The 15,715-nt window shown below is 40.4% G+C and overlaps 1 protein-coding gene across 4 annotated transcripts in view; it reads left to right on the top strand.

The window, feature by feature from the left end:
- TBC1D19 (TBC1 domain family member 19) overlaps positions 1-15,715 on the top strand; it is a 109,182-nt gene that overhangs the window by 21,950 nt on the left and 71,517 nt on the right. For 2 of the 4 annotated variants that reach the window (XM_014459650.2, XM_006093260.3), the window contains exons 2-4: positions 8,148-8,220; positions 9,418-9,463; positions 12,358-12,433. In XM_014459650.2, the coding sequence (XP_014315136.1) occupies positions 8,148-8,220; positions 9,418-9,463; positions 12,358-12,433 (195 nt within the window). Of the gene's footprint in view, positions 1-8,147; positions 8,221-9,417; positions 9,464-12,357; positions 12,434-15,715 lie in introns of those variants that run through there. The other 2 variants (XM_023757752.1, XM_023757751.1) reach the window with 2 other exon arrangements.

Raw genomic sequence — 15,715 nt, 5'->3', positions numbered from 1 at the left:
CATATTTTTGGATTCTTTTTCCTTTTTGTTTTTCTGGTTGGGTGTTTTTTGCTTCTTCGTATTTCAAATCTTTGACTTGATTCTTGCGATCCTCCAGTCTGCTGTTGGAACTCTGTATAATATTCTTTATTTCAGTCACTGTATGCTTAATTTCTAGTTGGTCCTTTTTCATAACCTCAAGGGTCTCACTAGATTTCTTGAGGGTCTCACTACATTTATCGGCGGTCTCACCAGACTTTTTAAGGATCTTATTAATTTATCGGCGGTTTCTAGAAAGTTCTTGAAAAACCTTAAAAGTGTGGTTTTGAACTCTATATCCAGTCGTTTGCTTTCCTCCATTTCTGTCATTTGTGACCTGTTTCTTTGTCTCCGCATTTTTTATGCTTCCCTGTGTTGATAGAGTGGCTTTCTGTGCTAGGTTTCCTATAGGGTCCCATGGCTCAGCCTCCCCAATTACCTGAGGTTTACACTCTTGGTGCTCCCCTTTGTGGGCTTTGTGCACAGTCTTGTAGTTAAGCCTTGATTGTTGTAGGTATCACTGGGAGGAATTGACCTCCAGGACAATTGGCTGTGGGAATCAGCTGTGAGAATCAGTGGGAGAACTTCTGTGCTGGAGACACCCTTCTGGGGCAAGACTTGCTTCAGTGGGGCTTTGGTGCTCACTGAGTCTGCCCCCTGAGTGTGTTCCTTATGGATCTGAGGAGGAGTTGTAATCTGGATGGTCCCACTCTGACCACTGGGTTCACTGGCTCTTTGATCTCTAAGGAGGTGCTAATTTAGCCTCTGCCTGAGGCTACCAAGCAGGAGCTATGGAGAGTGCTGTAGAATCCTCTTCTTTGTTTGGGGTTTGGAGGTGCCCAGATGAGGCCCAGCTGTGAAGCAATGTAAGCTGCTGTGGGGCCTTGGGCTTTCTTATTGAAGTTCTGTTTCCCTCTGAACCAGCTGCAGTTTGTTAGGTAGTTTTCAGATTGCAAAGGGCCAGGCCTTTCATATGCAAAAGCCTCTGCCACAGCTTGGGTGGGGTGGTATCTCCGGGGATTAACAGGGTGGAGCAAACAGCTATGGCTGACCCTCAGTTCTATCCTAAGAGGCCGGATAGTCTCAGTGTCCCGATAATCGCCGCAAGCACCTCTGAGAGAAAGTCGCCCTCCAGTTCCACTTCCTGCCAGACAGCTCAGTTTCTCCACGTATGAGTCTGGGTCCCCAGAGACTAACCCGGAACTGGAGTTCAGAGCAGTCGGGAGCTTGAAACTTCTTCCTGATTGAAAAAGACAAGGGCGTCCTCAGTTGCCAACCCTTGCCACATGCGCCTCCGTACCTCTGCACTACACTTCTGCACCTCCTTTGAGTCTCAGTGTGCTTTTCTCTTTCCTTCTAGTTGTAGAATCTCCACTCAGCCAGCCTTCCTGTTGTTCTGGATAATGTCCGTTTTGTCTTTTAGTTGTATATTTGAAGTAGTTGTGCGAGGCAGCAATTTCCGGTGTTTACCTATGCCGCCATCTTGGTTTGGCACATCAGTGTTTTAAATGTTTCAGAATTTTCTTTCTTTTTAAAGGCCAAATAGTATTCTGTTGCACTGTATGTATGTACTAGTTTTGTTTTTCCAAAACTTTTAAACTATGGGCACTTGGGTTGCTTCCATATTTCAGCTATTATAATGATGCTGCTATGAACATGAGTGCACAAAGATGTGTTTGAGTCCCTGCTTTCAGTTCTTTTGAGTATATACCCAGAATTGAAATTGCTGAATCATATGGTAATTTTTTTTGAGGAATTGCCATACTAAAAAGCAAACAGGCTTAATTTGTTTTAATTGCTAATGCTGTAAATATCAATGGATGTACTCCACATAAACAAAAGCATTCTTAGAGCCTTAATAATTTTTAAGAGGATCCTTAGACTTAGATGTTTGAGAATCAAGGGTCTAGTGCAAGGGCGGGGGACCTTTTTTCTGCCAAGGGCCATTTGGTTATTTATAACATCATTCACTTAATATAAATTTATGTTGCTATGAACAAAGCTCCTAGATTTTTTGAATTTGGAGTTCTGGCTGTGGTTGCCTTGGCAGGGCCAGACCAAATGATTTCTTGGGCCTTATATGGCCTATGGGTCAGATGTTCCCCTCCCCTGGTCTAGTGGGATTAGTGAAGTAGAGAGGTCAGTGAGGAAGTGACTATAGTAGAGGACAAGTTAGATTGGACTTGGCTCAGGGAAGAATGGCCAGAATGGTAAGAAGAATCTATGATATGAAGAGAACTTAGAAAACCTGGAGATATATGAGGCCTTAAGATGAGAGGCTTTTAGGAAAGACACAGTAGCTATATTTGAATATGTTTGGCTGTCTCAAGGAAAAGGAATTAGGCTTATTTTTTGGGACCTTGTGGGGTGGGGACAGTGGGGCTCACCACTTCCAGTGAAATGAGATGGACACTACCAATGAACATAGTAAGTAAGTTAATCACACAGCATATTAGGAGGTGATAAATACTAAGAAAGAAGAAAAAGCAGAATAAGGGGGTGTGAGGCTGGGGTGGTTGGTAGTTGCAATTTAAACAAGGTGTCAGGATGTCCAGTTCAGAAGCTGTCGCAGTGATCCAAACGAGAAATGAGGAGGACTTAAGTGCGGACTTTAGAATGGAGACAGGGAGAAAGCCACTCTATCGACACAGCGAAGCATAAAAAATGCCGAGACAAAGAAACAGGACACAAATGACAGAACTGGAGGAAAGCAGGCTGCTGGATATAGAATTCAAAACCACACTTTTGAGGTCTTTCAAGAGTCTTCTAGAGACTGCCGATAAACTTAATGAGATGTACAAGAAATCTAATGAGACCCTCAATGTTGTGATAAAGAACCAACTAGAAATTAAGCATACACTGACTGAAATAAAGAATATTATACAGACTCCCAACAGCAGACCAGAGGATTGCAAGATTCAAGTCAAAGATTTGAAATACGAAGAAGCAAAAAACACCCAACCAGAAAAACAAAATGAAAAAAGAATCCGAAAATACGAAGATAGTGTAAGGAGCCTCTGGGACAACTTCAAGCGCACCAACATCAGAATTATAGGGGTGCCAGAAGAAGAGAGAGAGCAAGATATTGAAAACCTATTTGAAGAAATAATGACAGAAAACTTCCCCTACCTGGTGAAAGAAATAGACTTGCAAGTCCAGTAAGCGCAGAGAACCCCAAACAAAAGGAATCCAAAGAGGACCACACCAAGACACATCATAAGTAAAATGCCAAGAGCAAAAGACAAAGAGAGAATCTTAAAAGCAGCAAGAGAAAGAGACTCAGTTACCTACAAGGGAATACCCATACGACTGTCAGCTGATTTTTCAACAGAAACTTTGCAGGCCAGAAGGGAGTGGCAAGAAATATTCAAAGTGATGAATACCAAGAACCTACAACCAAGATTACTTTATCCAGCAAAGCTATCATTGAGAATTGAAGGTCAGATAAAGAGCTTCACAGATAAGGAAAAGCTAAAGGAGTTCATCACCACCAAACCAGTATTATATGAAATGCTGAAAGGTATCCTTTAAGAAGAGGAAGAAGAAGAAGAAGGTAAAGATACAAATTATGAACAACAAATACACATCTATCAACAATTGAATCTAAGAATCAAGTGAATAAATAATCTGATGAACAGAATGAACTGGTGATTATAATAGAATCAGGGACATAGAAAGGGAATGGACTGACTATTCTTCGGGGGGGGGGGGGAAAGGGGTGTGGGGGATGGGGGAAGAGACTGGACAAAAATCGTGCACCTATGGATGAGGACAGTGGATGGGGAGCGAGGGCAAAGGGTGGCGTGGGAACTGGGAGGAGGGGAGTTATGGGGGGAATAAAGGGGAACAAATGTAATAATCTGAACAATAAAGATTTAATTTAAAAAAAAGAATGGAGACAGGGAATAGGTTGGGAGATATATATTTTTAATCTTTTTTGACCCTTTTTCAATCTTTTTTTACCCTTTTTTATTCATAAAATAAAACACAAAAGGAAACTACACAAAGCTATAATATAATGAATTATTATAAGATGAACTACCTTGTCAAACCTACTCTGGTAAAAAAGGGAAACTTTGAAGGCTTCCTGAATAATCATTGGAAAACTCACAGGAGAGAACCCTGATACCCAAGATGGAGACCACATAGAGACTGGTAGGAGGGGTGGAGGAGCGTAAGGGCTGGCCAGGCACTCACAGATGGCAACTGAAGTCCCAGAGAGAGATTTCAGCTGTGCGGGGGGGAGCAACTGAGAACTCTGGGATCTAATCCCAAAGCTGGGCTCCCCAGCAGAAAGCTCCCAACTGAGGAGGGTACCCACATAACATCTAGCTGTGAAAAGCAGTGGGGTGCTGTCTGCCAGGGAGTGGCAGCTAAAAGTTCAGGCACCCTCTTAAAGGGCTAACACACAAAAATTTCCTGTGGAGCCACCTACCTTGTACTCTGGCGGAGGGAGGGTGAAATGGACTGGAGCTGCAAGAGCAGAACCCAGGACTGGGGACTCAAGGGATAGAGCTCAGAAGGCAGAATACCCCAAATTTCCTGGGTTGAGTCATTCCCTCATACAGAAGAGGACATCTTTCCCACATAGACATCTGCTTTGCCTAGGGGGAAGATAGTCAACACTCCCTATTGGAAAACACCTTGCCCTGAGGGCACTTAAGAGATTAAAAGTAACAATTAGCCTCTAAGCCAGTGATTCCCAAAGTGGGTGCTACCGCCCCCTGGTGGGCGCTGCAGCGATCCAGGGGGGCGGTGATGGCCACAGGTGCATTTGTTTTAACTTTTTTTGTATTACCTTTCTATTCTGAGTTCAATAAATAGTTTCATAATTTCAAACTTCAATGTTTCTAATTTACACCTTTCTTTACTATATTTTACGAAAAAGGTAGAAACATTAATATATATATCTTTCTGTTTAATTGCTATTAAAATTTTAAAAAAATTAATTTCCAGAGGGCGCTGAGTAATATTTTTTCTGGAAAGGAGGCGGTAGGCCAAATAAGTTTGGGAACCACTGCTCTAAGCAGAAGCAACTGCCCCACCTGTTGCTGAGAAGAAGAAACAGAGAGAGAAACCTAGCCACACAGAATTAAAATGGCTATAGATAAGTACCTCTCAGTAATAACCCTAAATGTAAATGGATTAAATGCTCCAATCAAAAGGTGTAAGGTAGCTGAATGAATACGAAAACGTGACCCAACTATATGCTGTTTACAAGAGACCCACCTCAAAACAAAAGACATACCCGGGCCCTAACCAGTTTGGCTCAGTGGATAGAGCATCGGTCTGCAGACTGAAGGGTCCCAGGTTCCATTCCGGTCAAGGGCATGTACATTGGCTGTGGGCACATCCCCAGTGGGGAGTGTGCAGGAGGCAGCTGATTCATGTTTCTAACTCTCTATCCCTCTCCCTTCCTCTCTGTAAAAAGTCAATAAAACATATTTTAAAAAAAAGACACACACAGGATGAAAGTGAATGGATGGAAAAAATTTTCCATGAAATGGAAAAGAAAAACAAAAGAGCTGGAGTGGCAATACTCATATCCAACAAAATAAATTTTAAAAGCATCACGCTAAGTGAAATAAGCCAGTCGGAGAAAGGTAAATATCATATGATCTCACTCATTTGTGGAATATCATGAACAACATAAACTGATGAACAAAAGTAGAGCCAGAGAGGAAAAAATATTCTAGAATATTATATTCTAGAATATAATAGAAGTATTTGCAGATTTTTAATATTTTCTAAAACTTTTGTGATATCATAATATGTTAGTACAGTTTTGGTAATATTATTATACTTAAAATCCTTTTATTCTTGAAATATTAATGTTTATTGCCTGCAGTATTATTATATATAAGATAATTTTTCTTGAATAATTGGTGTTTATTGCATGTAACATTATCATATTTACAATTGTTTTTCTTGGGATATTAATGTTTATTGCATGTAACATTATTATATTTAAGATCATTTTCTTGAAATATTAAGGTTTATTGCATGTAACACTATTATATTTAAAATCGTTTTTTCTTGAAATAAAAAAAGAAAAACTGAAAAAAAAGGCGGGGGGACTTTGCCAGCCATACCAGAAACCCCTTCATTTGCCCCATCCCCATCACGAATCCCTCCCTCCCCCACCACCTGATTTGGTAATCACTTTCCTGCATTTCTTGATAGTTTTATTACCCAAATGTGTATCCATAGACCCTAACTTGGTCTTGCCAATTAAAAATATTTTTTTGATGTGCCTTTTAAAGTTTTTAAAAATCTATAGGTTTCCTCTCCTTCCCTTCTTTTTCCTTATAATTTATCGCTGAAGAACTGGGCCGTTTGACCTTTATAATTTCTCACATCCTGGGTTTTTCTGATTGCATACCCCTGGCGAAGTGTAACATGTTCCCCTGTCCTTTGTGTGACTTGTAAATTGACAGCTGGACCCAGTGGCTTGAGCAGACGCAGGTGGTTGCCTACGCTGGCAGCAAGTGTTCTTTCATCGAGAAGCACATTGTGTCCGTCTTTTGCAATGTTATTAGCTGTTTCTGCTCAATGCCTAGAATTAGTAAGTTATTAGGGGTTGCAAAATGGTGATATTCTAATTATATCATATCTGTTTTAGTTATTAGCTGGAATTCCTTTATAAAGAGACATTTCCTCTTATCTACTATTTGGTTGCCCAGTGGTACAGTTCCCATAGGAAAAGCAAGATAAATTACTTTTCCTTCAAGGTAATAAATTAGTTCACTGTCATCCTCAATTCTTGTTACTTTATCAGTAGTATTTTCTCCTCAAGGTGGCCTTGTCTGAAAAGGGTGCAGTGCACTGGTTGGTCAGTTTCAAGAATTCACAGGTGGAAGGCTGCTCCAGTCTCTTCAGACCTAATTCGCTCGACTGGATTAGGCCAAACCCCTCTCAGTTTCAGCTCCTGTTCTAAAATTGGTTTATCATATGTTCCAGTGAACTTGTTGGCTGTTTTGGAGTTCTCTGTTTTTACATATATCAGATACCCCCCTGCTTCCCCTCCACAGATGCTACTACCATACACTATAGATTTTGTGTCCTTGGTGTGTTCCCTATTGCTTGTATGTTAGCCTTGTAGGGGATATCTTATCATCAAGTTTTGTTGCACATGTTTTCCATGGGATGTTGCTTTTAGTATTGAGTTGCTTGGTCTTTTTTTATGTGGAAATCAGGGAGATTTAAAAAAGCAAAAACAACTCATTGTCACCAAAGCAATCTTTCCAGGAGTGGGTTAAATCCTAGAAGAGTTAGAATGGAATTGAGAATAACTAATGTTTCTGACTTGGAAGATGGTGGTGATAGTAATTGCATGGATGAAGATTAAAAAATAGAAGAGAAGGAGCAAGGTAGTAAATGGAAGATAAGATTAATATTTTTATTTCATAGGTTTGAAATGCTTATGAGATACTCTACTAGAAATAACTTCTTAAGAAGTAGACTTCTGGAATTTGATAGAGAGAGCTAAGTGATGAAAGATCAACACATTGAAAGTCATGAAGCCGTTATAGGTTTGAGAAATTATATTTTCGGTAAAAATTACAGTATGAAATATCAGTAGAATAAAAAGCTTGTGCTTGAAGAGGAAAGAGGTACTAATAAGCATTTGTGAAATAGTAGTTTTATATATTTCCCATAAATATGCGCAACAAATGCAGGTTCACATTGAGCAGCAATCCAAAGAGGAAGATACTAATCAAAAATCCATTTTAAGGATGCAACTGGGTTTTTGGTCATTAGGTGTAGGTGCTGTATATGTTGGGTATAAATTAGGAGAATGAACTTATGAAGTCTGAGTATTTTTTCTACTGGAAAAATGATGTTAAGTATTCATAAAGATAAAAACACTAGATGATGTTAGATAGCTATGAGCTACAAGTTTTTATATTTTGAGTAGAAATGTTTAATACCACAGATCCTCTATTTCAGAGTAGTTGAAAAAGAGTTCTCTCTTTTGAGCTCATCTAGTTAATTCCCAGGTGTTCTGACCTCAGAGCGAGGTTTTTAAATAGTCTGTATATTTGGACACACTTTTTAAAAATTTCCGTTAACATTAAATATCAACCCAATGACTTATCTTGACCTCTTTTTCTTTTTTCTAAAATTAGGCCAGTCTTCAGAGAACTGATATTAAACTTGAATCTCTAAAAGAAGATATCAAGAGATTCTTTAAAACATCAGGTTTGTAAGTTGTTCTTTTCCCCCTAATTCTTTAAGGCAAAATAAGGAAATACTGTATTTGAAGGAAATATTTCATCCCCATCTAATTACTCATTCAAACTTGTGAAACAGTGGCTGGATATATTTCTATTTGGGAAGAATTAGAACTTTCAAACATTTCAATAAATGCTGTAAAAATTTAGGGTCACTAAGGAAATGACTGCTTTACATCATTTAGTTTTAAATACTGTTTACCTTCCTGATCAAATACATCCTGAATATATGAAAAATCCTCCTCGTTCAGGAACTTGTCTTTTCCTTTTTTTTGGTATATATTTTTTCCTTCTACAATTATTTCCCTCCTCTTTCCTTCCCTTTCAACAAACAACAAAAATCCACCCCCCTCTTTTAGAGCAAGAAGAGAGGTTCCCTATTCTAACCTTTGTACATGGAAACTGAGATATTCAGTGGCTTACTTATCCAGAAAAGTTCAAGTAGTTATCAGCCAAGATAACTGATCTGACTTGTGGTAGGTACCTTATAATAATCCACTTCTGTTAGGCGTTTACTGACTAGTTCATGTAACTGATTACTTGTGGTCTGCATTTTCCAAGTGTCTGGCTCTTTCTTCTTCTTTTTTTTTAAAAAAAGTATTTTTGTTGATTTCAGAGAGGAAGGGAGAGGAAGAGAGATGTAGATACACCAATAATGAGAGAGAATCATTGATTGGCTGCCTCCTGCATGCCCTACACGGGGGATCAAGCCTGCAATCCAGGCATGTACCCTGACCAGGAATCAAACCATGACCTCCTGGGTCATAGGTCAATGCTCAACCATTGAGCCATACCGGCCGGACTGCCTGGCTCTTTCTTGCTTTTCTCTAGGCACAGTCATCATTGAACTAGTAGTGCAATGGCTAGAGATTTCAGCATTTGTTGAGCAACTTAATGGTCGAAGAAGGAACTTTTTCTCCCGTCTTGAGAAATGGTGCAATAGTTTTACTTAAAAAATAATATAATGTTGACAACTTGGCAACTCAGTGTTTGCCAAGGGATATAATGAATGCATAGGAACTAATCCTTAATAACACTACACAGCAATTGGCAGCTGATAAAGTGCTTTCACAATGAGTATAATGTTACAGTGAGATACATTAATTATAATGTATATCTATCTTTGAAACTAATATGTTTATATATTTTATTTTTTTAAAAACAGGTTGGGAGAAGAAACTTCAGAATGCTGTTTATAGTGAACTGAGTGTGTGAGTTTTTCCTACCTATGATGAAATACTATGTTTAGCTATATTTACTTTGCAAGTGCTGAATACAGTATTGTTATGTATACTCATTGTATTATTTCTTATTAATATTAATATAGCATTTAAAATTAGTTAATACTTTTAAAAATTATAGTTTTGCCTGAGAATATTAACTATATAGAGTTTTTTTTTGGATGTTTCCTTTTTTAAAAAAATTTTGTTTTATTGCTTAAAGTATTACAAAGAGTATTATATATGTCTCCTTTTTTTTCCCCTTCTTGACATTCCCCCGGTCTCCCCTATCCCCCAGTGTCTTATGTCCATTGGTTATGCTTATATTCATGCATACAAGTCCTTCGGTTGATCTCTTACCCACCCCCTCCTGCCCCCCAACCCTCCCCAGCCTTCCTGCTGTTACTATATAGAGTTTTTATATGTCACCAAAATTTATATTACAGATTTATTTATTCAGTGTAATTAGGGCTTCTTTTAAGTTACTATTTCAGAAAACTGAAGCTTACCAACATTCTATTTATTGTTACCATTTGGGATATTACCCTTTTTCTCTTTATTAATATTATTAAGAACATCATACAAAAAATGAACTTCTTTGTGTATGTGGACTTGCCCTCAGCATCCATTGAGATATATAGAACTATTTGTCATTACAAAAAATGTAGATCTAGAATGTTAGCCTTTGTAGTTTACTTACTATTTCATCATTCCTCAGTTCTTTACTGAGTCCCTGCCATGTGCCAGCACTGCTCTGGGCACTGGGGATACAGTGCAGCATGCGAAGAGCCGTGCTGTAGGCAGAAGGGAACAGTGGGCTCAGAGACTTGGAGCGGGAACTGTGGCTCAGTGACGGAACAGAAGTTGAATGGCTGGGTGGTATAGGGCCATGGTAAAGGATGATATTAGCCACGTAGGCAGGAATGTGCTTCATACTCAAGGCTTTGTAGACTGGATCCTAATAGCATTTGGGTGTCAATTTAAAAGTTTAAGCAGAGTAGCGACATGACCATATTTGCATTTTATTCATTCAACAATGTGCTGGTTATCTAGTGTGCGCCAGACATTACGCTAGACACTGGGATTGCAAGCACTAGCAGCCAGGCACATTGGCAAATAGATTGAAAATGGCATGGAAGCAGGGACAGTCTGACGGGTGAATGCAGACCAGAGATGCTGGTTTCCTGAAACAGTGTCCGTGGGGAGGAAAAAGCTGAGAACTATTTGTGGGGGCACAGGGGATCGAAGAGGAAGGAGTCAAGAATGATGCACAGGTTTCTATCTGACAACCCTCTCTCTGCAGTAAGTGCACTCAATTTCAATCCTAAATTTCTTAGTTTTATTGCATTTAGAAGTACTGTAATTATTATTAAAGTGGAAGGATTTTAGAGTGATATTTAATTCTAAACCACATGTCCCTTTACAAATGACACATTGAGCACCATGAAATAATGATTTTTAAAATGATCTTGCATATAAGAAATACTGAGGTATCTAGAGGTTATCATGTTTTCCTTTGTGAAAGGTGATTTATTCAGGTATATGGAATGTAGATTTTAGTGGGAAAAACAATGAGCTAAAAATAATCAGTAAGTGAAGCTGTCTTTAAATGAGGTAGGATAGGTTACTCTTTTCTATTCTAGAAACATTTGTTATGGACATTTGAGCCTCTTGTATTTAGGTTCTGGGATAGGTACAGGTGGTTTCGTATGTCATTAACCCTTCACATGCTGATGTCCCACTTTGGATGAGGAATTTCTTGAGAATTCAGTGTATGGTTCTTGACTATGCAACATAGTTGCTTTGCTGTAGGTACAGGTCCTATAACTAACCTTTTTGTGTGTGAAAGAGATTGGAGTAAACGATTGGAGTATCATGTTTTCCCATTGCCTTCTATGTGATTTCACATCACTCTGTGCCTTGATCATTATATCCCAACCATTCTGTTTATTGTTTTTTTGTTGTTGTTTTTTAAGGATTTTTAAACATTCCAAATGTTTCCACCTCAGGGTCTTATGCTTGCTTTCCCTTTGCCCCAGATCTTTGTATGATAGGCTGCTTCTTCCCACTTATGTCTTAGAATATTAGCTCCCCTAGATGCTTTCCCTACCCTTCCAAAGCACTTTTATCCCATTACCTGCTCTCATTTTCTCATGACACCTATTACTATCTGGTGTTATTCTATGTATTTATTTGTTTTTATAATTATTCACTTTCTTTACTAGAATGTCAGATATATGAGAACAGGGGATATTGTTTTAATCACTATCATATATTTAGTACCTAGAATGGCTCAAAAATCTATTGACTAAATAAATGTTTTCTTAATGAAAACAATACATTTTGAATATAAAATGTAAAGTGACTTAGAAAACAGAAAGAATTCATAAAACTTTAAAATTTTATTAAATTTGTAAATGAATGTATTATATAGTAAAACCTGGGTATTCAAATAAATATTTCTATTATTATTTCAACTGTATAAAAATATATAATCATGTGAAAAAGGATAAGAGTTTATATGTTAGTATGTCAATGGATTTTTTTTCTTAAAAGATTCCTCTAAATGTTTATATTCCTGTGTTAACATTAATAGGACAGTTATCATGAGCATTTACAGAGCCAAATAATATTTTAAATTACCTCAATTTATGAACCCAGATAATTATGCAATTTAACAAGTAATTAAATTGCTAATCTAAAACTACAGTACTGGTAGGGTAAGAGTTGAAGTTTGTGTTGACCTTGTGTCAACACATACACTGCTAATAAGTAGTCTATTTCATTCATAACATGGGCTACAGAGGTAAGTAATTTCTAACCAAGAGAATTAGTTAATTATCAAGAGTAAGGTACAATATTAAGCTGCCTCTTCTTGTTCCTAGGTTTCCTCTACCTAGTCACCCTGCAGTACCTCCGGAACATCTTAAAGAGCCTTTGGTATACATGAGGAAAGCACAGGTTGGCTATTGTTTACTTTTATTTTCCATGTCAGGTTATATAATGCAGAATGAAAGGTCCTTATTGATGTCAGGAGTATATGTTATTCACTGTATGAAAAACTGGGTAAGAACCAATAAAGTGATGTGAATAGTATTTGTATACTCTTCTTTTTACTTTCAGTAACCAAGGATCACACATACTTAAAGTAATCCTGAAAACATTGAGTAGAAAAAAAATACTATGTACCATACAGGTCTGAAATTTAAAATATGATAGAAGTTCCCCTTGCTCTGTGATATTAAAGGAATGAAATGGGGATGAACTGACGCACTGTCCCCTTAAAATTTTGGCTTTTGAAGCCAGTATTGATGATGGCATATTTGAAATATATTTGTTCTCATAGCAGACTGTTATGTACTCACTGTGTTCTGTTGCAGAACTCAAGTGAATATACACTATAAATGGGCTGAAAACAACTAAAAATCACTTTAAAAGAATAAAATAATTCAAACAGAAAAACTGCAAAAAGCAGTTAAAAAAGAAAATAACTCCTGTCACATGTCCTTCAGCATAGGCTACCTCTACTGTCTACTCGTTCTCTTCTCCCAACTGTTGAACACTTAGGAGGAAAATCATATATGTTGACCATTAATTTTTTTTAAAATATATTTTATTGATTTTTTACAGAGAGGAAGGGAGAGAGATAGAGTTAGAAACATCGATCAGCTGCCTCCTGCACATCTCCTACTGGGGATGTGCCCGCAACCCAGGTACATGCCCTTGACCGGAATCGAACCTGGGACCTTTCAGTCCGCAAGCTGACGCTCTATCCACTGAGCCAAACCGGTTTCGGCCTGACCGTTAATTTTGACTAACTCCACTTATTCATCTTCCAGTGGATTCATTTTGCTGCCTGTCAATCTACACTAATAAAAGAGAAACATGGTAATTAGCGTACGACCGCTACCCTTCCCATTGGCTAATCAGCATATCCTTATGCAAATTAACTGTCAGCCAAGATGGCGGCCGGCAGCCAGGCAGCTGGAAGCGAACATGAGGCTTGCTTGCTCCAGTGACTGCAGACTCCAACGTTCCCTGCCTGACTTGCCGGCCTCTGAGCTGCAACTCTAAGAAACATTGTAACAAATATAGAAGCTAAACAAAACCCCAGAAACCAGCTTTCAGCCAGCCGGGATCTCAGAGCTGGAGTTATACATTGTTTCAATTATAGAACGCAAACAAACCAGATACCTGCTTTCAGCAGTGGAAGCCTCAGAGCTAGAGCCAGATCTAAAGCTGGCCCAGAATAAAAAAAAAGAAAAAGAAAAAAAGGAGCGGTTGGGAGCTTCAGTCAACTGCAAGCCTGAAAGCAGCCCTCAGCTCCTCACCCAGACTGGCCAGGCACCCCAGTGGGGACCCCCACCCTGAAGGGTGTGTGACCAGCTGCAAACAGCCATCATCACCTCATCCAGGCTGGCCAGGCACCCCAGTGGGGACCCCCACCCTGATCCGGGACACCCTTCAGGGCAAACCAGCTGGCCCCCAGGCCTCTATCCTATATAGTAAAAGGGTAATATGCCTCCCAGCACCGGGATCAGCGGAGCCGCGAGGCCTCCTGGCACCGGATCAGCGTGACAGGGGGCAGCGCCCAAACCCCCTGATCGCCCTGCGGCTCTGTGTGTGACAGGGTGCGGCGCCCCAACCCCCCGCCCACAGGCCTGCTCTGTGTGTGACAGGGTAGAGCCATAACCTCCCCATCGGCCCTGTCCTGAGTGTGAGAGTGGCAGCACCCCAACCCCCTGATAGTCCCTGCTCTGTGGGTGATAGAGGGTGGCGCCTCAACCCCCCCCCTCCCCCCGACATGAGCCCTGCTCTGTGTGTGATGGGGTAGAGCCATAACCTCCCCATCAGCCCTGCCCTGAGTGTGACAGTGGCGGCGTCCCAACCCCCTGATCGGCTCTGCTCTGTGGGTGATAGAGGGTGGCGCCCCAACCCCCTGATCCACCCTGCTGTGTGTGTGTGACAGGGGGCGGTGCCCTAACTCCCCTATCGGCCCTACTCTGTGAGTGACAGGGGGGAGCTCCTCAACCCCCTGACCAGCCCTGCTCTGTGCATGACAGGGGGGAGCTCCTCAACCCCCTGATCGGCCCTGCTCTGTGCATGACAGTGGGGAGCTCCCCAACCCCCTGATTGGCCCTGCTCTGTGCGTGACAGGGTATGGAGCCCCAACCCCCCTGATGGGCCCTGCTCTGTGCGTGACAGGGTATGGAGCCCCAACCCCCCTGATTGGCCCTGCTCTGTGCGTCATAGGGGGTGGCGCCGCAACCTCCCCATCGACCCTGCCTTGAGTGTGATAGGGGGTGGTGCCCCAACCCCCCAATCGGCCCTACCCTGAGCGTGACTGAGGGTGGCATCGCAACCTCCCAATCTGCCCTGCTCTGTGCATGACAGGGGGTGGCGCCCCAACTCCCCAATCAGCCCTGCCCTGAGCCCGACCAGGGGCTGCACCTAGGGATTGGGCCTGCCCTCTGCCACCCAGGAGCAGGCCTAAGCCAGCAGGTCGTTATCTCCCGAGGGGTCCCAGACTGCGAGAGGGCACAGGCCGGGCTGAGGGACTCCCCCTTCCCCCCCGAGTGCACAAATTTTTGTGCACCGGGCCTCTAGTCCTTTTATAATTCATTATTTATTACCTGGTTTCTGGTTAGATTTTCCCAAAGTTTTGCCATGCTTGTGTAGCCTGAAATTCTACCTCTATCTCACTCATTTTGAACATTTGCCAATTATTTTATTGAGAATATGTAGGTCATCTCATTCAAGCTCCCATAGCTTCCTGCTTTGCTGCTACACCTTTTTGGATCCATTCCTCTATGATCAACTGTTTACTGTGCATTTCTTCTGTTAGATCAAACTCAGCATGTCTAAAACCGAGTTTCTGATGTTTTTTCTAAAATGAGTATATCTTCTGCCTTCCCTAGTTCTGATGATTGGTTTCCATCATTATTATAGTAATGTAGACATGAAATATCTTCGACCTCATTTTTCCAAATCCAAATACTCACTAAGTTCTATAAATGATTTCTTTCCATAGTCTTAGAGAGCCTTCTATTCTTTTTCATCATTATTACCATAGTGATCACAATGATCATGATGACGACCATAATGACTATCTCTTGTTGAGTGCTTACTTGGCTTCAGACATTAATTAGCATCCTTGCCTTATTCTTACACCTCTTAACTTTCTATGAGTCTATCACCCTATGTAATCTCAACACAATGAACTTGAACTACAAGCAGATGAAC

Source organism: Myotis lucifugus, unplaced genomic scaffold (genome assembly GCF_000147115.1).
Source record: "Myotis lucifugus unplaced genomic scaffold, Myoluc2.0 scaffold_112, whole genome shotgun sequence".
Classification (NCBI taxonomy): domain Eukaryota; kingdom Metazoa; phylum Chordata; class Mammalia; order Chiroptera; family Vespertilionidae; genus Myotis; species Myotis lucifugus.
This window is presented reverse-complemented; position numbering and strand designations above follow the sequence as displayed.